Source organism: Haliotis rubra, unplaced genomic scaffold, assembly GCF_003918875.1.
Source record: "Haliotis rubra isolate DU_JTF1 unplaced genomic scaffold, ASM391887v1 Scf1502, whole genome shotgun sequence".
Lineage (NCBI taxonomy): Eukaryota > Metazoa > Mollusca > Gastropoda > Lepetellida > Haliotidae > Haliotis > Haliotis rubra.
This window is the reverse complement of record NW_025765451.1, coordinates 143043-166130: the sequence shown is the minus strand read 5'-3', so window position 1 is coordinate 166130 and position 23088 is coordinate 143043. Positions and strand designations below refer to the sequence as shown.

The window sequence follows — 23088 nt, the reverse complement described above, 5'->3', positions numbered from 1 at the left end:
AATAATGAAATTATATATTTTTCAATAGATATTACACTGAACTAAACTTGACAAAACTAGTTAAAAAGGTTCCAAAAAGAAGCGACCCAGCGAAATCAGGGTGTGTTCCCCTATTTAAAAATTCACGATACATGTTTTGTCTGACTTCCAGTATAGAAGTAGCTTTTACAGTTGTTATGTGAACTATAATGTGATCGCTCAAATTAAATCAAAGCTTTTATTTGAGGTGTATATACTATATATCCTATGTTGTATTGTGTCACAAATAATTTTATTCAAAGTTAAAAATAACTATAGGCTGTTTCAGGAGCGTATGTTTTGTGTGGAGTTCCTAAAAAGTATCAGTTTTTTTCTATAAAGTTTATTGACCAAAATATTAATCTGAATCATGATGTCACAAATAATTGTTTCGCAGGTCATTTAGAAATTAAAATATTCTTCAAATTTAAAACTGATATCCCATATATATACATACATTTTCTTCTAATGAACATTTATGTGAATGTTGCTAATTATTTAGGAAGTGATAAGTTTGCTGAAAGGTGCAATATTTCATGTACCCTGGTATCTGGGGAATATAACTGATAAATCTCTCCATATATTGGGCATTAAAGGAAAGGAAATCCCAACTGGGCTATCAGTTAAAATAGATATGAAGCTGTCAAAGTAAATACAGCTAGGAACTGGTCGATATACAGACTTAGTCCAACAATCTTATAGCACTGCTGGTGGACAAAAACTGTGATGTCATTGTTGATAAGACAACCCAAGTATACTCATTGTAAATGTTTAAATTTTTATATAGATTTGGAGAAAAACGACTGAAAAATGTAAATATATTCTAGACTTATTTTTAAGCAAAGAAGAACAAATACTGTTTTTGAACTATTAGGACTATAATGGCTAATTTATGTTAGTTTTATAAATTCTAGTTAGTAATTGCTTTTTCGCCTAATTTTACAGTAGACCATGAAAATTAATGAGTAATTATTAACCCCATTGTGTGCCACCTTCAGAGTCTTCATCAAAGATAAAGTATGGCCTATGTTTAGATTAATCATACTTACTAGTTGTAAATAAAAATCTAAAAAATTGAGGGTGGGAAACAAATTATTTTGATGAGAATATGCAAGTAAATCATTGCCTGAAAACATGATTCTTTCTGATTGCAAATCTGATTTATCAAATTTGTTTCTGGGCAAATAAGGTGAACCTTGAACAGAAGAATAGATAGAACATGTTGTACTGGGCTTCCAAATACACAGGACATTGTTCTGAGATTGTATATTTTGTTGTTTATTTTTGTTTTCACTCGCCATTTAATACCTTGATATGGGCGGAAGCTCCTTGTAAGTGTGAGCTGCCGATGTTGACTCTAGGCAAAAAGAAGTGTAGTTTTTAACGATTAAGTTTTAGGAGTAAACTGATCAATGAATTTAATTAGTCTCCATTTGCTCATTTAGTTGTATATTATAGGATATTATTTGTGTGTGGAGTTTTGATTGTTATTGAGATGATGTATGAGCTGGATGCTGTCCAGTGTGTCAGAAGCTGCATCTGTTCTCAGATGGATCACACTGTTTCTGCACTGTCATGTTTTGTGCATGTGTTTGTTTAGATATAAGTTTTGTCATTTTCTGTTGATTCCTTATCGTAAATCTGTTAGACCTAATTCCATTTCCATCCTATTTTTCTGTGAATGTAGCACGCCTCGACGGATGGGATATTCCATCTTTGAGGGTTGGTGGGCTAGTTCATTGGCAGATCAGGGTGCTGCTAATCTGACCAGGAGACAGGTGTGATAACAGTGGTATATACCAGGCAGGGTAGTCTCCCTTTGGCCTCAAGGGCAGACAACTCTACAGAGTTTTGTCCCTTTGTTAAAAAATGAGCTGGTCCCTCGTTCTAATCCAAGATTCTCCATGGTCAGCATTCTTGGTCCGTCGCAACCATACCTGTGCATATCTGCTTAGCAACAGTACTTCTTTCTTCTCTAAGCCGAAGAGTTGTAAAGTTGTTGATATGCTGTTCAAAGCAATCTTATTCACAACTCGCTCAACCCTATTTCTATGGTAATTCTCCAAAGTGTATAAGATAGAAAAGGTCCCCGGTATGACACGTATTGTCATACTTGGGGTAAATTATAGAATCAGTCGATAGAATCAAACGCTTGACTTTCCTTGAGGGGTAAGAGCAGGATAGACTCCCAGTACCTCAAAGCTTGTCTTTCACTGAAGTTTAAAGCAGAATAGATCTCTTGTACCCCAAAGTTGTTTTGGTGTTCATCATTGAATAGACTGTAATTCCTACTTGGCAGATACTGAGGACACAGTATTTAGGTTGATTATTCTTTCGTCAAGCGGCGGACCCGTGAAGATCCGGGTCAGAATATTGATCTGAAGTAACCCATGCTTGTCGTAAGAGGCAACTAACAGGATTGAGTGGTAAGGCTCGCTGACTTGGTTGACTCATGTCATCGGTTCCCTATTGCGCAGATCGATGCTCATGCTGTTGATCACTGGATTGTCTGGTCCAGTGTCGATTATTTACAGACCGCCGCCATGTAGCTGGAATATGCTGAGTGCGGCGTAAAACTAAACTCACTCTCTCGTCAAGCGCATGAAAGATACAGACATTGTATGGTCAAGTAAAGCTGTACAGGTCCATAGGTGTAGCATATTGTAGCCAAGTCTTCATGTACTGATGCTATGGTGGAAGGTGTATTGTTTCACCCTCACAATGTAGGTAGAATGAGCAGCCATATTGTTCTGAGACACCTCGTGTTCAGTCCTGAATCATACACCATCTGTCTCGCTGGAATGACGACTCCCCGCAGCTCCCTCTAACCCCCTCCTCAGTCTGTCTGGGCGTGCTACATCGATTATCGTATTTGTTAATCTTCAACAATTCAGTTATTTTTTGTAATTTTCTGTGATGCACATATGAGTCAGGAAATAAAACTTACCCAGTGACTTTGTTGTGACCTTTTTCATTGCCTGCTGTGACAAGTCCACACTTCAATGTTTAGTCTCCTAGCATCTTCATTCTTGCACCTTCAAAAACAGAAAGACGTCTCTACTAGCCTACATCAGGGTATCACAGAAGTCTAATAAACAATCTCACTCTAATCAGATCCTTTGCCCGATATGTTGCCTTGCTGTGGACATCTGATCCAGTCTGGTGATTTTTCCAATCAGCCAATCAGCTCCCAGGCTTACAGGTTCTCATTTCTGTGTCTTGATAATGAACTTGAACAACCGGTTTCAGATGTAAATAATAAAGGCCAAGCTATTGTCTTTTGGATATTTTTTTGTCCATGACATCTACACCCAAAATGGAATATCACTGAAAGATTATTTTTGTCTTGTGCAGATTTGTGGTAGATGGAGATTTCCAAATGGAGCCAGTAAATAGAGTAGAACCATGTTGAAAGCTGACATCTGACGTGATGATTAACCCACACGTCCTTCATATAAATAATAATGTGTCCCTTTATATAGCGCCAAACTCCACATCAGGTATGCCCATAGCGCTAACAATCAATAAGGCATTATTGAAGTCCATCGGTATAAAACCTTTTGTAGAGAAAGGTTTTGAGGTGACGCTTAAAGTTTTCAAGGGTTGGAGTTCATCAGGGAGAGAATTCCAATTGACCGATGCCATGTTCTGGTAAGACTTGTAGCCAAATGATTTGAGGTTCCACTCTGGTACACAGAGCAGATTAAACGACAATGAACGCAGAGTTCTTGTTGGCATGTAAGGAGAGAGGAGTTCTTGAAAATACACAGGTGCAATACCATGAATGGACTGATAAGCAAGTGTAGGGATCTTATAGCCAATGCAAGCTTCAAAAGGCAGCCAGTGAAGAGACATCAGGATGGGGGTGATGCGGCAGTGTTTTGGTTGGAGAGTAACTATGCGGGCAACAGTATAAACTGTTTGGTAAAAGTTTGCTCAGGTTTCACTTTAACCAAAGAAAAGTATGCCGAGAGCAAAAGACTGATTTGGATGAGATTGTTGTCATAAAGTGAGTGAGTTTAGTTTTACGCTGCACTCAGCAATATTCCAGCTACATGGCAGTTTACAAAACATGCTTCATAGATGCTTGATTGGCATTTTAGAAGATGATATTTGATGAACATAGAGATTTTTTTTCTGGGTTAGTTGAGAATAAAAAGAAGATGTAACACAGAAAAAATCTCTATGTTCATGCTTCATAGACTTTAAGCCTCTAAGGAACGAACGGGTCGGTGGGATAGCCTAGTGGTTAAAGCGTTGGCTTGTCATGCCGAAGACCCAGGTTCGATTCCCCACATGGGCACAATGTGTGAAGCCTATTTCTGGTGTTCCCCGCCGTGATATTGCTGGAATATTGCTAAAAGTGGCGTAAAACTAAACTGTCAGTCAGTCAGCTATGGAAGGAACAGGTAGTGCTGACTTATATCTCTATGGTGAATAATTTAGTTTCTGTTGGTTTTACATATCACCTGAAAAGAGCAGCCTTTTAGATACCGGAATTGACTCTAATGGTATGAAAGAACAATGAAAATAAGTTCACATGAAATATCATTGAGATTAATTTGTACTGAAAAGACTGTTCATTCTTGAAAAAAAATGCAAAGTTATGTTGACCTGTAAGAGATACACATTTGATATGACATCTGGTTGTGCAGTTGTTTAGGCAGGACAATAGAGACATTGATGCAGTTCATGAGTGAAGTCGAGGGGCGTAAGTTCAGGACATGTGGAAAGAAAATTGATGTTTTCATTAAAATAGTCCTTTAACAATGAAATATTCAGTTGAAGACATTTTTTTATTTTTCTTAAACCACTGACATTGTATGAACAAAATATTCCAACAACCAACAGATAAATCACCTTGTATCACATAAATACCTTGGAACCATTGGTCCTAATGGCATTGATTGAGCACAGTTAGATAACATGATATCATAGCTATTATGAGTGATAAATTTAGTGTTTTCTTTGTCATAAGCTACTGAATTATAAAGAAGGATATGTTGGTGAAACGTTCCAGAGTGTTTATAGAATGGTTTTAGGTTATGGAGGTTGAGTGAATCAAACCATCTTGAAGTCCTCCCACGATGAGAATTCTGCCAGGAACATAAGGCTAGACCTTCTTAAATGATGCGTTGAAGCCTTGTCCTGAATTCAAGTGGATAAGATTTTGAAGAAATGATCAAAATTAAAGAACAAGAAGTGTTACAATATGTCTTGAACTGGGTGCAGAAATCTATGATCAGAGATCAACATTTCATTCTCTGGTCTGATTATTGGTGATGGTGGCTAGGGTTATAATGACCATCTTGTCCATAGTATTGTCCATAGTATTGTCCATGATTAAGATACTTTAAGCAGCTTGAGGTGAAGAGTTGAGTTGTCGGAGATGTGAAGGGTACAACCCGGGTGGTTTGGGACGAACACAAGGTGTCGCCGGAAGTACTTTGATGGACATACTTGGATAAGTATTCAACGCTTTTATTGGGATGGGTTTGAATATTTTTGACAATGTTTTGATCAATTTAAATGTATTCTTCTTTGTGTTTGTGTGCGTGCATGTGTGCGTACATGTGTGTGTATGAAGTGTGTATTGAAGCCTCAGGATGACAGCGGGATTATGATTATCTCCGTTAGTTTTTATATTAATTCATGATGAATATTGTGTCTTAAATTGACAGCAATTTTTTAATTTTCCATCCCCTATACAGTGGTTATAACATTCATTTTGTATGCCCAAGTCTGTCAAATGTAGAAAACAGAATAAAATAAATAGAATCAAAATGACCGAGCTGTTTTTATACTGCTGAGAGTAAAGATAGCTTTGACCAAAAAACTAAATGAATCAGACATATGTTGATTAGAAAGAGTTTTTTTTAATGCTGAATCATCATTACAAGTGTTGTTTTAGATATGTCGTATTTATGAGGACCCAAGCCATGCTTTTTTCTTACTAGCAATAGGTGATAACCAAGTTTTAAGATGATTGGCAAAATCCAGTAGAATAACTTCTCTAATTTGCTATTTTTTTTTAGCATAAGCCAATTCCCTATGGGTGTCCTGTGGAGCTGTATGTTTATGGCTCTGCTGTAGTGATGCTCATCTCTCCCAATCCTTTATAGGCTTGTGGAGGAGTGTTCTGGATAAATTGTTCCCATGTTATGCCAAAGGCTTTTGGTACGACTCATCACATCGTTACAATATGTGAGGTTTGTCTCTTTCGTCCCCTGCCATGATTTTGCTGAAATATAGCTAAAAGTTGCATTAAACTATTCGTGATAATACATGGTGTTTTTATGACCTGTAGTAAACTGTTTCTTGTTTCTGTGTTGCAGAAGAAAATCATGATCGCTATCTGTCTGATAGTGTTGGCGGTAGTCCTAGCTTCCACATTAGGCGGAGTGTTCGGTGGGTGAGGCTGATGCTGATTGGCCAATCACAGTACTGCTGCAAGTACAGGCATCCAATCAACACCAGAGGCTTGGCTCAACCAATGGGAATTGACTTTTATAATCACATGACATGAGCTGATGCCTACCAGCCCAGCAGAGTAGGATAGAGACAGCAGCATCTTGGCTAGTTGACCAAACTCTCGCTGTTCTGGTCACTGTTTTGTTTCACAATGCACAGGCGAGTCAGTTATTTAGCTAACAGGATTTCACACTCTAAGGCCACAGCAAAATAATCACTTATTCGTCCAAATCGCTTTTTCCAAATTGCCTTGGTGACAAATCAGTTGTTATTTAGGGTGATTGGTTTGAGAATTGACAGGAGGCATGTCAAGGTAATCACATTTTTTTGTGTGGAATGACTGTTTAAAAATATATCTATATAAGTTCAACCTTGACCAATGAATCCTGAACTCAGTTCATGGACATGTGGAGGTGCATAATAATATTCAACAAGAAATTTGAATTGGTTGAACTCTTTATAATGAAATATGTTGGGAACAAAACTGCCTGACAGAAAATCTGATGAACGAGTATTTAATTTTGTGTGGCCTTAACTGATATAGATGATGTATATAATATGTAGGACTCGTTGCTTCTGTGCCGCGGGTGACTGTGCGAGGGATGGACAGACTGATGGAGGAATAGACACATCTGGTCAGTTTGCATTCCATGGACGATATGCATGAGGGTCCTGATGGGGGAGGTCACAAGTCAGTCATCAGTAATATTGGGGCCTTTAGTGAGTAGACAGTATTTCTTAAGCTTAGAAAAGAACTCATGCTAGAAGCGGACACGTTGTCAAGTTCATTGATTTCGTTATATATGACTTTTTGATATTCTGGCACAATTACAAAAAATAGTTAAGTTGTAATTTCGCTGTGCACTTTTTATGGACATTATATTGGTCTTTTATGAGAGTTTGACTCATCTTACGTTTTAAGCGAAACAGTACAGCTCATTAGGACCCTCATGCATGGTTGTTTCTGTGATTCCCTTGCCGACCGTTGATGTATGACTAACATGTTCAGACTTTGTTATGACCTTTGACCTCTGCTCATTTCCATATGGCATGTTGTGCACCTGCAGATGGTTTAGAGGACGCCTGTAGAGGTCATGTGACCACATGTAGTAGGTTCACACATCAGCCACAGATAGAACCGTTCGCCTTTTCATATTGCAGTTTTGATCATTGGAATCTTGTTTGGAAAAAAACATACCTGACCGTGGGTTATCATTTAGTTTTGAAGATTTGATAAATGTTGCATTTTCCTTCAGCTTTCAATTGGTGAATATGAGTATATATTTTCAAGTACATTTCCTTCTAGGGTATACGTATAACACAAGCTGACACAACACATTGTAAGCATTTTGTTGTAAAAACATGTTCCACAGTCTTTTCTAATATTGCTAGTATTTTCTAAAAGTAGACATTGCACTTATTGAGAGCATATGAGAACCAGTGGTAAGAAAGCAGCTTTGAACTGCTCTAAAGAAAATCAGGTTTGGGACAATTACAGAACATTTACAGGTTGGTGAGTTAATTGTTTTTTTCTCGGTAGTCTCAGTACTTTCTGTATTGAGCGACCTGATCTTGTACGTTGACTTGACATATTATTTACTACTTGGGTTACAACTGCTGTTTTGATTGAAAAGCCACATGAATAGATATTTCTCCTCGGTTCATATTGTGATGCTATATGGAAAATCTACCACAAATGGTAACAACAGTTAATCCTGGGGATAGAAATGAACATTGGTTTGGTTAGAGTAGTTCATCAGCTCTGAGTAACGATCTCTTAGGTAATGAAAACTCCTCTACACTTTCCCTCTTCATTCTCTACCAGCGATCTTGTGGCTATAAGGGACCGTTCATAATTTATGGCCAGGGGGGTTGATGTGGATTATTATGGAGAAGCATGTACAATGTTAATGACCCCCCCCTAAAATTTGTGTACAAAGTAAGTGACCCCTGCATGTCATGTACAAAATCAATGACCCTCCTCCTTCCAATATTTTTAAGCATAATTTTGATATTTTTATGTACAAAATTGCTGACCACCCTTAGAAACATGTGTACAAAATTGATGCCCCCCGAACAAAATGGGTGACCCCCTCTTAAAATCATCATCATCATCAAACCCAACAAAAAAACAAACACCCCCCCACCCCCAAATAAATTATGAACGGTCCCTTTTATTTAAAAATAATGGCAAGGGTGGCCCATTGTCTGGGGTTTTGCAGTATTCTGTCCAGAGTTGCCTCCCATGGATATGCCAGGAACCTGTGACCATTGGTTTGTCAGAACTATTCCTGTGCTCGTGGGTTTCACAAACGTAATAGTCTTAAGCCTCTGTCATTAGAATTTCCTCCCACATCAAGCTGCCTGATGATCTGTTGGTATACCATGTACTATCGAGACAGATCTCTGTTAAATGCATAGTCTGTCAATGGCACAAGCTTGAAAATAGAAAGCAACAAATACACATTTCTCTGAACAAAAACAAACTTAAATAACAAGTTCTAAATGTAGATATATAAGTTCCATTTTACTGTAATGTTTTGGGTGTTTTATACATCCAGTCGTTTCATGGCTCATATTCCCTAAAGGGAGTACCATTAATGGAATATTTGTGTTCAATGACAATTTTCTTTTGCCATGATTGAAAAATCTGGATCAAGTGGGTAAATGACAGAAATAACGACAAATTATTTTACAAAGCTTACATTTGATTGGCTGAAGAACCCACACTTTCTTCATTGAGATTTAGTTGTCAGTTTTGCCCACTGTCCATTAGACGTTTCCTCAGATATCCACATTGAGAGATACAGGGTCACAGTAAACGATCTCATTTAATGTGAGACAAGCTGGTGTGGTCATTTTGGGAAAGTGTCAGAAACAGGTAATATTTTAGGGATCTTAAGAGAAAAAGAGTTGACAACAGGAAAATGATAGCTAGTGGTATGTCCTCCGCGTTTCAGCCTAGCGTTAATTGTTATCTGTGAAGCCCTGATTATATACACCTGCCATGATTCATTATAGAGGTGAGAAGGCTGATTGTGACAAGTATTGTGTCGTCTGAACAGCATCTGCTCCAGGGTCCACGCAGTGTGTCAGACTGACGATTGTTCTGCATTGTTTATCACCGGTTACTATGCATTCCAGGTAGATCATTCACCGTACCTAGACAGCTTGTATTATTATTATTATCATCATTGTTATTCATATTATTGTTATCCACTGACATCTGAAATACTTGGTGAGTTATAGTCATCCTGCCTGTAACAGTGTTTCCGTCATAGATCATTTTTATGACATACTTTCTTGTACCACGATATATCAGTGTTATGACATACTGTCCTGTTGGTAAAGAATGTGGGTGTGTTGCAAGGCGGGAATCTTAGAGTAAGCAAATGAATCACTTAACCGGGTTTGCAACAGCTCGGCGTTTCTCACTCCAAATGGCGGAGCAATCACCGTTTGCTCATCTCATCCTAATGAAGAACGTTAGAAGAATCTCGATGATGAGTGATGAATTTATTATTGTTGATGACTACATTGAAGATGTGGAACAAACTGAGGATGCTGAGATGTAAGCAGTCTTTGCCATTTCCCAGCTGATCAAGTCAAACAATTCTTGTTCAGTTGTCGACTTCAAATGTCCTTAAGACGCCATTTTGGTTTGAGATCGAAGCAACTTCATCCTGCGATTGGTGCGATTGGAAGCAGCTGAAAGTTAGCACTCTGTTGTCAGGTGAATCGCTGTACATCGCTTGCAAGCAATTGGTTGTTTGCAATGCACCCTATATCATAATGATAGCATACTGTCTTGTAGCAGGCTATATCTTAGTTGTAGCATTCTGTCCTGTGCCTGGATATGTAATTTTATAGCATTATGGCTTCTTGTGCCAGGATATATCAATATTATAGCATACTGGCTTGTTCAAGGATATATCATTCTTATGGCATCCTTTCTAGTCCCAATATACATCACTTCTAACCCCTAATGTTTCATACCAGGATATATCAATATTATAGCATACTGGCTTGTTCAAGGATATATCATTCTTATGGCATCCTTTCTAGTCCCAATATACATCGCTTCTATCGCCTAATGTTTCATACCAGGATATATCATGTTTACAGGATACAGTCTTGTACAGAGGTTTGATCTGGCTACAGCAAACTGTCTTGCTGTACCGAAGTATATCATTGTTATGACTGTCCTGTTTAACCAAGGTTTATCACTGTACCAGCAAAGTGTCGTATATGCATGTTGCATTGTATTGCCCTATGCCAAGATATATCACTGTTACAGTATCAATCTGAAAACTTGAATTAATTTTTGACATGGACGATGTCTATGTGAACAACAGGATGACTCTAACTTGACAAACTGTCTCAAGCATTCAGACCTTACATTTATCATGATGAACACTTTGTATTGGAGAGAAGACGGTATAATACTTCCTTGCTAATCCAGGGTCGTATTTCTCCATTTTCTTATGATAAACACACTGGATCTTTCATGACTACAGGTTTGTTTTGAGCCCAAATAGATTAGTGTTTTGATAAGTTAAGCAGAACAGTTAAGTTGCTCTTGGGATGAGAGACCTCCTGAGTTATGTCAGAGATCTGATAGACTTGGATGGATAGAGTTAAGGTGCAGTTGGGTTCAGGGCATTTGACTTGGTAGATTGGAGATATAATACACATGATAATCAAGAAGTGAAAAGGTTGAATATGATATATATAACAGGAGTGGATAAACTTAGTGTGGGTCTACTGTGTGTAAAACGTTGGGTATGGCAGCACTCGAAGTGGTAAATGTAAGGCCTGGAGGTGTGGAGTGGAATACTGTATATCTGTGTACGTGTCTGGTGTGCCTGCTCTGTGGATTTTCCCTGCTATACAGATGGGACCATCGAGGTTACAACACACTACATCTTCATCACCAATATCTCACGGGTTTGTCTACAACACGTTGTCCAATCACCAGTGAATATATACAACCAAATATTGTGGAATCACATTTAGACTGGTACCCTGTCTCATGCTTTATCTCAACTAGCTGGCTTTGTGTTGTGTGCACAACGGAGGCGGGAGACCAGTTTATGGTTTTATGTTTCTGTTTATGGTCAGGTAATGAAATGAGGATGATCACATTCGCGCGACCGTAAACTGAGTATAAGTTCTGTCTGAATCCTATGGTTGCTGATATCTAAGCAACCTGTAGGTGATAGGCTTATGGTTTTCTGTATATTGTTGTTTGTGTAATCTGAAGGCTTATTAGTCGGAGGACTCCTGGTTTTCATGTTGTTGAATTTATTGGTTAAAAGAGCAACGACACTGGACAGTGGTTGTATGTAGTCACAGGTGATGGAGAAAACGTGGTTTCAAACATGTGAAATATTGACGAAGATTACATCTTGTACATGTTTGTAAATGAATAATATAATTATTCTACATTGAAGTTTACTATTACTAGTACAGTCAAACAAGTATTACTGTCAAGGAAATAATGACACCTTCTCTGTCAGAAAATATATTCTGTAGATTAGACAATCTCATAAAACTTGTATCTTTTACTCCGATAATTCGACACCTCAGCCGGTAGCTCTGATGTCATCTCAGTTTTCGATTACGTAGGGCCAGCCAGTGTTGAGACTTCTAAATTTCAGGAATGAGTGTGCAAAGCATTCAGACATTTGAGTTCTGTTTTCATCCCATAGAACGAACTAAACTGACCTGTTCGGAATATCAATGAATATGGCCATATTATACATATATAAATATTATACATATTACACATCCTGTCGTTTCTGAGAACCATAAAATCTCTCACTTGAACGAATACCAAAGAAGGAATATTTGTGTTGTGTATAGTTTATTTTACACATCAAATTTTCCGAATTTTTAGAGGAGTCATCAGGGTTTTAAAAAGTGGTATTGTATGGAAGTAAAAGATCTGAATTGTAAGGAGATTGTAGATTAGCTTTTCTGCATGACATGTTAATGAGTGTGATAAATATTATATCACATAGAAATAATTCTTGAGATGCATGTGTCATGACCGTGGAAGATGTTCGGACTCATCTGTAGCTGCATCACTACATTTCCCGATTTGATTTGTTTCATTGCCTCATCACAATAACATGTTTCACCTTTTCATTTGATAAATGTTTTTGTGCCATATTCTTTCATTGTTTGATATGTAACTTTACATGTTAACATCTTGACATATTTCAGTTAGACAGATAGGTGTGGCATAGATTTATTAGATATTTGCCGTAACTATCAGTATAGATTTTGCTGGAATGAAACTACAAATCATGGCTGTGTTGTACGTCTTATTTGTATCAGGAGTATTATTGGGGAAATTGCAACAGATGAAAATTATGAAATACTTTCCTTTTTGTGGTAGAGATGAGAATTTTCTGCAGATCCACAGAATTCCCCTTTTTAGTTACGTCAAGGGTAATTTTTGTGATTCCATGACAAGTAACTCATAAAAACACATCGTCCGTCAGACCCCCAACTATCCATCAGTGATTTTAACATTCTCATTATGGCTTGTGTTTTAATTCTTTTCAAAAAATTCCATTCTAAATTATTTTGTTTGACAATATGCAAGTGTGAAGGAAATATGTTTAATACTGCTTGTCACTGTGATAAGTTCAGTTGTGAGGCAAACAGTATTCATTTGTATGGTAACCATAGTGATATTTCATGTTATCTCCACGGGACAAATGAGGTATATTAGGCTCCTATGCAATATCATGAATAATGGTCACCCTATGGGAAAGGTTCTCATGTAATGTACTTGATCATGTTGAAGATGGTGCCAGGTCAAGTGTTCAAATGGTCAGCTGCCCTTTTGTATATCTGGTCTTCGTCTTTTCAGAAACCTCAGAAATTTAGGTGTTGTCTCGTAATGGCTGCCTTGGTAGCCATATCGGAAATCCAATTTCGACCCCTTGAAAGAAAAGTTATCAGATAATTGAAAGGGATTAATCATTGTTTACAAACTAACTCACTGATCCATATCTATACCATTCTACACATAATTTCAGATGTAAATGTTGTCAACATATGTTTCTGTTTTTTGTGAAGATTTCACAACATATTCAGCTAATATCATCAGAGTTGCATCCCTTGAACACACCAGGAACCTATGATTGGTGGTTCAAATCCAAGTTTACCCCTATTAGTTTTCTAAGTATGTCAGCACTGTAGCTGTGCATGTGTTTCACAATCTGAGGCCTGCATCAACATTCTTGTGGAGTTGTCTCCCTTGGGTATGCCAGAAACCATTGATTATGGGTTCAAAACCAGATTTGCCAAAATTATGTCGGTTTGTCAGCACCATAGCCTTGCATGTGGGTTTCACCAAAGCGGTAAACATGTGCAACCCGAATCGCTTCAGGCTTTCTTCTCACAATAAGCTGACACGCCATGATTGAACTGGAATAACATCCAAAGTGGCGTTAAACTCAACTCACTCACTCATTGACTGACTGGTGAAAAGTAATATAAATGTGGTTATTTTAACACCACAATATGTCTTTATCATATTTAATTTTTCCACAAGCACATAAGAAATGAAGTAATAGATTGATGCAAAGAAAGACCCGAACAACGTCACTACGTGTATTTTAAATGTTTGGAAGGGAACGTCGACTAGACGACATTGAAAGAGCTTGTCACAGTCACGGAGTCCATTTAAACACATTACGTACAGGACTTTCTAGTGTCAATAATTCAGCTCAGTGAAATGTTTAACATTGGTACCTATTTGTTCATTTGATTGAATCAGTTATTGATATTCTATGATTTTAAGGTTTACACTGTGTGGTCACAAGCAGTTGCACTCTACGCTTTGTAGATACAAGCTTTCAACTGCCGCTGATGTGAAGATGTATGGCATTGGTTTAAGCTGGCGTGGCATATCAGTTTCAAACTTGCACTGTATCAATGTTTAACTTCAGAATTGCTATGTTCACCTTGCAATTGAATCTTGCTGAGATAAAGCAAGGCTTTACAAGTACTTCTTGCTGGACCTCAACATCTGTTGGACAAAAAGTATTTTCCTGAAACTAGTTTTACCTGTGTCCAGATTTTGCTCAACGTTTTATTTTATCTCATAAATGTTTTTATTGGATGTATGGGACTGTCCATGCTATCTGTTTGTTTGATGTCTTTTAAAAAGAAAAACAGTGCATTCAAATTTAATATTTTAGGAACTCAGAAATGTTGTCTGATAACATTTGTCCCGAACAGCTGCCATATTGGATAAATATAGGTTTCCTTCAGAATTTGTGAAATATTTTTGAACCATGGTAGATGAATGATATTTTGTAGTGATGAAAGTATCACTTCATTTGGAATGTCTATTTCTTTATTCAATGTGTCACTAAATTCTCGTGTTTTAACGGTTACACTTTTGATATTTTCATCCTCTATGTCATAACCGTTTCTTTTATAGACAACATAGTGTCTTTTCTAAGTGTCGCTTTAGTATGACAGCCAAATATACCATCGCGATAGCTAAGGTTTCATTTTCATGCATCGTTCATTTTTCTCTCAGTTTTTCGGTGATATGCATTCCAATGTATGAATAACGACATTCATTGACAAAAAAAATCCTTTTTCGTAAATATTTGTAAGTTTCCACATTCTCACAGCAGTTGTTTGTGAGGGCCTCAATATGCCATATAACATGTATTGGAGTTTTAATTTAATCCAATTTGTGTCCCTTAGCAGCAGCAGTGTACGTGTAGTTGAGATCGCCGCCAGCGAGCAAGGGTGGTCACCGTAGCAACACAACTACACGTAGTTGTGGACGTGTCACAGTAGTGACCTTTGTGTATCGTCGTGATAGATGTAGTGACACCACCAGTTTCCTAATCTACGTAGAGTTGGTAGGGTTTGTACGACAACAAATATTGAGAAATTAAACTTTACTTCCCTCATAATGTGTGTCTCTGTTGTGCTGCAGTTCTTTATTGTGTCAGAAGTATTTCATCATGTTGTGCTGCATCCTAACACCAGTTCCAACTGTTATTTGATCAACAGTACTTCTTTTCATGCAGACCTGTGAAGATCTGGGTTAGGATTGGTCTTCAGTAACCCATGCTAGTCATAAGAGGCGACTAATAGGATTGGGTGGTCAGGCTCGCTGGCTTGGTTGACACATGTCATCGTATCCCATTTGCGTAGATTAATGCTCATGCTGTTGATCACTGGATTGTTTGGTCCCCACTCGATTATTTACAGACCACAGCCATATTGCTGAATGTGGTGTTAAACAACCAACTTTTCACGCAAGGGCACACTCTGATGCATAGTTGAACCTATGATTGTGGGTTCAAATCCCTGTTTGCTCTGATTTAAAAACACACACCCCTCCAAAAAAATTTTTAAAAAGCCAAAACAAAACAAAAAAGACAAAACAAAACAAAACAAAACAAAACAGCAATTGCCAGCACTACGCTTATGAGATTCACCAAAGTGGCAAGCATTATGAATTTGTATCACTTTGGGTTTTGGGGTTGTACCCTGCTGGGAATGGGTTCAAATCCTGGTCCTTCGTTCATCAGCACTCTACCGGTGCTTGTGGAAATTCATGTCAGGCTTTCCTTCCAAATTATCTTGCTATGTTATAACTGGAATAGTTTGGTGTTTTATGCCAATCTCAGTAGAATGACAGTGGCCTGTAAACAATATTTTCAGTTTGGACGGAGCAAACCAGTGACTGATATTGTGAGCATCAATCCACACTACGGGGAGTGGATGATATGCAATCTACCAAGTCATCTCAACCACAAAAAAGAGGTTGTTGGGGATCTAAAGTTGCAAACTGCTTCAGGTTTGATAAAATGCCATGAATTTATTGCTATGGTTTAACCATTATGTAAATATATTACAATCGGCCTATATGCAAAGATTACCGAGTGTATTTGTATACTAAACTAAGCCAGAAATAGCAATCAGCTGTGAATATACTTTCTCTCAGATCTCACCTACCAATAATATAACCCATAAGTATTTTGATGCAGTTTTTGGAAGACTGACTGACTGAGTTTGGTTTTACGCTGCTTTTAGCAATATTCCAGCAACATCACGACGGGGGACACCAGAAATGGGCTTCACACATTGTACCCATGTGGGGATTCGAACCCGGGTCTTCGATGTGACCCACACTTGAATGTGACACTGTTATTGACCAATTATTGAACACTACATGTGACTCACTGAAAACTCCCTCTGAACTGGAGCCTTTAATTGTATTTTAAAACAATCAAACATTAAAGTCATTTCATGCCCAAGCTCACCAAGAGATACACACACAAAAATCTGACAAAATGTATCACTCTCCGAAGTACCCAAGACATGAAATACAATCACTGTATATAACCTATAGTCAATTTCAGGGAACCTTGTCTAACTGGATGATTAGCAAATACAACAACAACTGTTTCATAGCCACTGTACATATATACTTTATTTACAACAAACAACATTCATCAGAATTTGGGTTTCCGCTGTCGCCCTGTGTACTTTGTGTCTGGACGTACATCTCTGAAACAATACAAGTAATGATTAGCTGTACAGATATACATCGGCATTTACGTAAACACAAATATACATATGAATAAAGATAGACTGTTAAATCATATTAATTTTGTGGACATACCCAATGTGCTGTTGTCAGGAAAAACAAGATTTCAGCCTGCATGTCGTGTGTGAAGAACCACCTCACAAGCTCGTCATATGAGCGAAATATTCTCAAGTACGACGTTAAACCCAATTTCACCTCACCTCACCTCACAAGCAGTTATGAAGGAGGATCATATTAGATTCTTCCATAATCTGGTTGTTAAACCCACCAAATAAATTTGTAATATCCCCCTGATTGTTAATCTGGTGACTTATGCCGACAACAAAACCAGGAATAGCTGCAGGGGTAAAACCATTTTCATCCAAGTAGTCATTACTTCCGCAGATTTTCATTAGAGGAACATATCATGAACGGAATAGATCTTACTCTTTCATCCCAAAAATTTCCATGGCCACACCACTGCACCAAACCACTTACACCCTGTCAATGAATATCCATGTGGAGTGAGACTTACCTCCCCTATTAAAGCCTATCCAAGTGGAGTGAGACTTACCTCCCCTGCCTCCGCCGTCTCTCTTTCTTCTCCATGATCCAGTCCCGGCTTTTCTTCACCGACTTCCCTCGGATTCCACGCATGCGTTCCCTAGCAACAAAGGAATGGTTGAAGTAACAACTTTGCAAAATTACACTTAGAAAAGCAAACCCATCCAAAATAATCCAGTTTTTAAAGAAAACGGTTTTAAAGCTATTAGGAGACTCCAACATAAGCATATGATGAAAGCTTGGTATATAATAAAGAATGTTCCTTCTTTCTGTTAAACTATGAGTCCCAATTGTTATTTCCATTAGCTAATTAATTCTGACAGAAAATCACAAAAGGGTAAGTAAATTCACATTTAGTTAGCAACACCATCAAAATCCCCCAAATCCCACCAGCAACTATTGCTGCCCTGAATGAACAACTACTGTACTGTGCCAGTCATCTAGTTGCTTCTAACCTACCTTTTGTCCGAGTTGGCAATGTGGTTATGTGCCCCCTCCTGTGTCCCGAGTCCCTGGGGCAGCTGCTGTGCCACGCCCCCTGCAAACAGGCACAGGAACAGCCTGCAGGAGAGTCGCAGATTTGTCAGTAACAGTGTGGTAAAGACATGGTAAAGCATTTTAAACACAGGGTTTAAGTTCAGTTTAAAATACAATCTGACAGTAACATTAACTGTAGCTAGTGCTGAGTGTGAGTGAGCCTATGATTAACTCTGTCTGGAAGGGAAATATCTGAACTATTATTTGAGAACTTTTGAGAAACCCCAAAGCAAATAAATCCATGGAATGTAACTATGGTAACAAATGAGATGGCACACACTCATGCAAAAGATACCCAAGGCATTTAACATGATGACACATCAGCTACATACAATACAAGTTCAGGATTTTCTGTCATGCTTAGAATGTTTATGACTGCGACACTTTCACCCACTTTTTAGCTTTGGTGCTGTTTGGGAAGTCGACGACAAGGCCACCCGTGAAACCTGACTTCATTGCCTGCTGTGTGATGAGCTCGAGCTGTTTGACAGAAAAAAGAGATATGATCAACAGAAATGATCAAGACAACCAGGGTGTAAATACAATATACCCAATTACTAACTTCAGTTTTGAAAATTACCTTTAGAAAACTAATTTACATAGTGAACCCAGGTATATGCTTTGTTTAGTTTATTGCTGAATGCTGTACATTCTTGCTACATGATGGTCACCAGTCACACAATGATTGAAATTATGAGCATAATTCATTGACACTACATAAACACCATAGGTTGCTGGGGACCTTGCCACAAATTCCCAAGGAGGATTCAACAGAACAGGGACAAGAACCTGCAAGAAGCCACCTTCAATTGAATTTTTGGTAATATTCATCCTTAGCGCATGTCTCAAGCCAGATCAACATGGCAACACAACAGATGATCACTGTGATAAAGGTACACAATGTTAACAGTGTGCAAAAGCTCAAGAGAGTGTTGTTTGTTTGTTGTTTAATGCCACACTCAGCAATATTCCAGCTATATGAAGTCAGTCTGTAAACAATTGAGTCTGGACCAGACAATCCAGTGATCAACATCCTGAGCATCGATCTACACAAACCATCGTGTCAACCAAATCAGTGAGCCTGACTACCCGATCCGTTAGTCCCAATTCACGCAACCAAATCAGTGCATCAACCAACCCAGATCTTCACAGGTCTCAACAGAATGATGATTCTGGAGCCAGGTATCACTCTGATGTTGGGACTGATACTAACCTGTTGACTGTTTTCTGGGTACAACTGAAACACAGCTCGTGCTCCGCGACTCTGGAACAAACATACAGCCATTACTGGAGGTCATACAGCCAGTAATCCAACACCACTTCCTTGACCACTTATGAACCATGACTTGTAAACACTGAAGGTAACTCATTGCCAAATACCCTTGATCATGTTGGTAAAGTCATAACAAGGTGAGGTGAGGTGAGGTGAAATTGGGTTTATCGTCAGAGAATATTTTGCTCATATGGCGACATGCATGTTGGGACTGATACTAACCCAGACTTAAGCTGGTTTTATACTGCTAGCCCACTGAGATACCATGCCGCAGTGAAGCATGAATACCCCACTCAGACACATTATACTGACTCCGAGCCGACCAGTCCTTGTTGTACCCATTAATGCCGAGCGCCAGGCAGGGACCAACAAGTACCATATTTTAACGTCTTTTGGTATGACGCGGTCGGGGATCGAACACGCGACCTTCCGCTCTCCGGGCGGACGCTCTAACTACTACACCACGGAGGTGGTTGTCATAACAAGGAGGCTCAGTTAAAACTATTAGGTGTACACAAATTTTGGAGATATACTCACAGTTTCCAACCATATAAATTGCTCACCATTGATGCATACAGTGTGGTGAAAAACTTGCTCAGTCGTTTGGGTGGATGGTGATACTTCTTGTCAGCATTGCACAGCCACTGCAGGGCAGAAATACTGCAAACAGAAAAACTCTCCTACATACTCAGCATCAATAAAGACAAATATTTCCTTATGATTTTGTACCTGCTTTAAAACTGAACATAAACTGTACAATGATATTTCCATGGGAATTTAAGACTGACATGAAATTTGTTCAAAATCTTCTGTCAACTCTTGATTGAGGAGCCCACCTGATAACTCCGTCGAACGTGCCAGGTCGGAAGGGCATCCCATACCCCATGTCTCCATGCAGCAGATCGCCTTCCACTTCACGCTCACGGGCAATTCCTGCAAAATAGTGAGATTTAAAGTTTACAGATGCTGGGTGATAGTTTATTTTGATTTAATGCATAGTTTTCAAGCCATTACCTGGCAAGAAACATATAGATGAAACAGCTGAATGTTCTGTTGTTACGAAGCACATGCTCACTGATGTCCTACTGCCAGCTTACCAAGGATATGTTCACTGATATCCCCATCTTACCAAGCATGTGTTCACTGATGTCGACTCCAATCCACACATGTCCCTGATCTGTTAAGCATTCTCCACTCAGCCCTGAACCACATCTGAAACACATGAACTTTTTCTAACTTGTGCTTACAGTTACTGTGAAAAACGTTAAGATTAAAAGTTGATGGTGTCCACAATATACACATATTAACATGTACTGACTCCATTAGCTTTATCACATGTGTTATATTAGCATTTTTTTATTTGGGGAAAAGATGATCTTTTAGATTAGCTGATTTATGTATGTATACCATCAATCATAATAAAACAATAATCCATTATTCCTAATTGTTACCATTGCCAGGCTCTTACCCAATATCCAGTATGAAGCATGGTTTGTCATCAGGTAGTGCCAACAACTCAATGGCTCTTTCTGACAGCTGCTGCTGAATCTCAATGATTCGAGAACTGAAGAAAACATAAATACTACTAAGAAAGATCACACATATTAAACACAGTGTAAATGTGAACATGATTGTATCAGTGTGTCAAGATACCTTCTGAGGTTTTCAACTCAGATACATGTCTTATTCTTATCGCACTTCATCATGGTAATGCTGCAGAATCAATAAGTGGATCACTCAATTCACAAAGTTATGAGTTTCTGTATTTTGACTTTGTTTACAAAAGGGACCGTTCATAATTTATGGCTGGGGGGGTGATGATGATTTTTATGGAGAAGCATGTACAATGTGAATTCCCCCCCCCCCTTAAAATTTATGTACAAAAAAGGTGACCCCCACTGCATGCAATGTACAAAATCAATTACCACCCCCTTCCCCTTCCCATAATTTCTAAACATAATTTTAAACATACCTTTATGTACAAAATTGCTGACCCCCAGTATGTGTGTTTAAAATTGATGGAACACCCACCCCCACCCCGGGAACAAAATGGGTGACCCCCCTCCTTAAAATCATCATCACCCGCCCAGCTGTAAATTATGAACGTTCCCAAACTGTTAGGACTGCGCAATATAACTGGTTTACCGGTTCAGGCATGAAAACGATACGTATTGCGATACGCTGATCAAAAACGGTATTTTGACATGCATTCGGAAAACTTCTTAACAGTTGGAAATCATTGGATATTTCCGTTTTTTAAATTGTTCCTTTCCTTGTTTCATTTGTGCCAAACATTATTTACATTTATATTTTGTCATGATTAAAAGTTTTTATTAAAGCCTAATCCAGCATAGTGATTTTGTTGTGTTTTTGCTTTATAAATCAAGCATTAACTCGATTATAAGTAGTTTTTTGTTAAAAGAATATCGCAATATATATTTCGCATCGCAATACCCTCGCAGGGTATGAAATTCTTGGCAATACCCACCCTACCAACTGTAGTACCTGTGCCGACAACCCCTTCAGCCAAATTTATGTGGATCTAAAATATGTACAGAATTCTTAATCCGTTAGCTATGACATTTGACAACATAACGAAATAAATCTGTCAGAAGAATAAGTTACACTCAGGACGAACACTGGTCCACGTGGGTCAGGTTACTCACTTAGATGTGTATTTCTTGGCTTCGTCTTCATTGTAATACTGAAACAGATTGAAATAGCATTAACCTGGGTGGTAACATTACAATGCCTTGTTTCCCATCTTAATCTAACTTAACAAGCGGCGTCAAGAGAGAAAACTTACGATTTCTGGAGGCGCTTGCCTTTCGGGTCTACCTGAAGACGCCATTTTGAATTTATAAAATGTAAATAATAATGAAGTGGAAAACGTAATATAAGCAACAATGATGCATTAAACGTTCACTCCAATATTTTAATAGTATTACCAACAAAAATAACGGGCCATACATTCTGCCTTGTTGTCACATCTATTAGCTCACTATTATCTGCCATGTTTTGAAAAATTATCAACATATTTTCGTAAAAGTATTCCGCGTAGCAAATTTGACATACCTTTAAATGGGACGCAACTCTTTGCGGTTTACACAACCGACCTGAAATTGCATGGACCTTCAACGTAACTTATCAACGAAGGTCAGTTGAAATGGTCTGGTAACCTGGACGGTAATTGTGCTGGTTAGCTCCAAAATGGTGAAAAGTTTGAAAGTGTTGCACAGCATTTGTAAAACATCGAAAGAGACTATCTACGTAATAGAAGTGACAGCACCATCGTTAATATTATCTGAATAAGCAGGCTACAGATTCAATATTACGTGAAATGGCTACCAAGGCAGCACGAAACTATGCACAGTTCAGAGGTTGTCTATCAAGGTGCAAGTCAAGAGTCTCTACAGAGTCACAACTTTATCCCTGTGCACAATATTCATCATTTGGGAAACCAAATCTTGAACTTCGGTCACCATCACTACCTATGCGTAGACTACGGAAAATGCACATACACTCAATATCAATGTTTTCCTCGTCCCAATTACCTAAGAATTACCGAAAAATGTTTAATTTGTACGTGTGTGTCTAAACCTAACGAAAGGGCATTACTCAACACATCCCCAGAGGCCAAGATCCA

At 38.3% G+C, this 23088-nt stretch overlaps 1 protein-coding gene across 1 annotated transcript; it reads right to left on the bottom strand.

Annotated features, from left to right (window-relative positions):
• Positions 1-16949: 16949 nt before the first annotated feature.
• On the bottom strand, positions 16950-22323 carry LOC124270293 (probable 18S rRNA (guanine-N(7))-methyltransferase). The gene is made up of 11 exons (XM_046705333.1): positions 22249-22323; positions 22109-22146; positions 20911-21006; positions 20572-20654; positions 20279-20375; positions 20006-20102; positions 19383-19433; positions 18564-18649; positions 18092-18193; positions 17643-17732; positions 16950-17049 (listed from the first exon to the last, which is right to left on the bottom strand). Exons 1-11 carry the CDS (start codon positions 22291-22293, stop codon positions 16995-16997), a joined length of 840 nt encoding a protein of 279 aa, XP_046561289.1. The 5' UTR covers positions 22294-22323; the 3' UTR covers positions 16950-16994.
• Between the last annotated feature and the right edge of the window lie 765 nt (positions 22324-23088).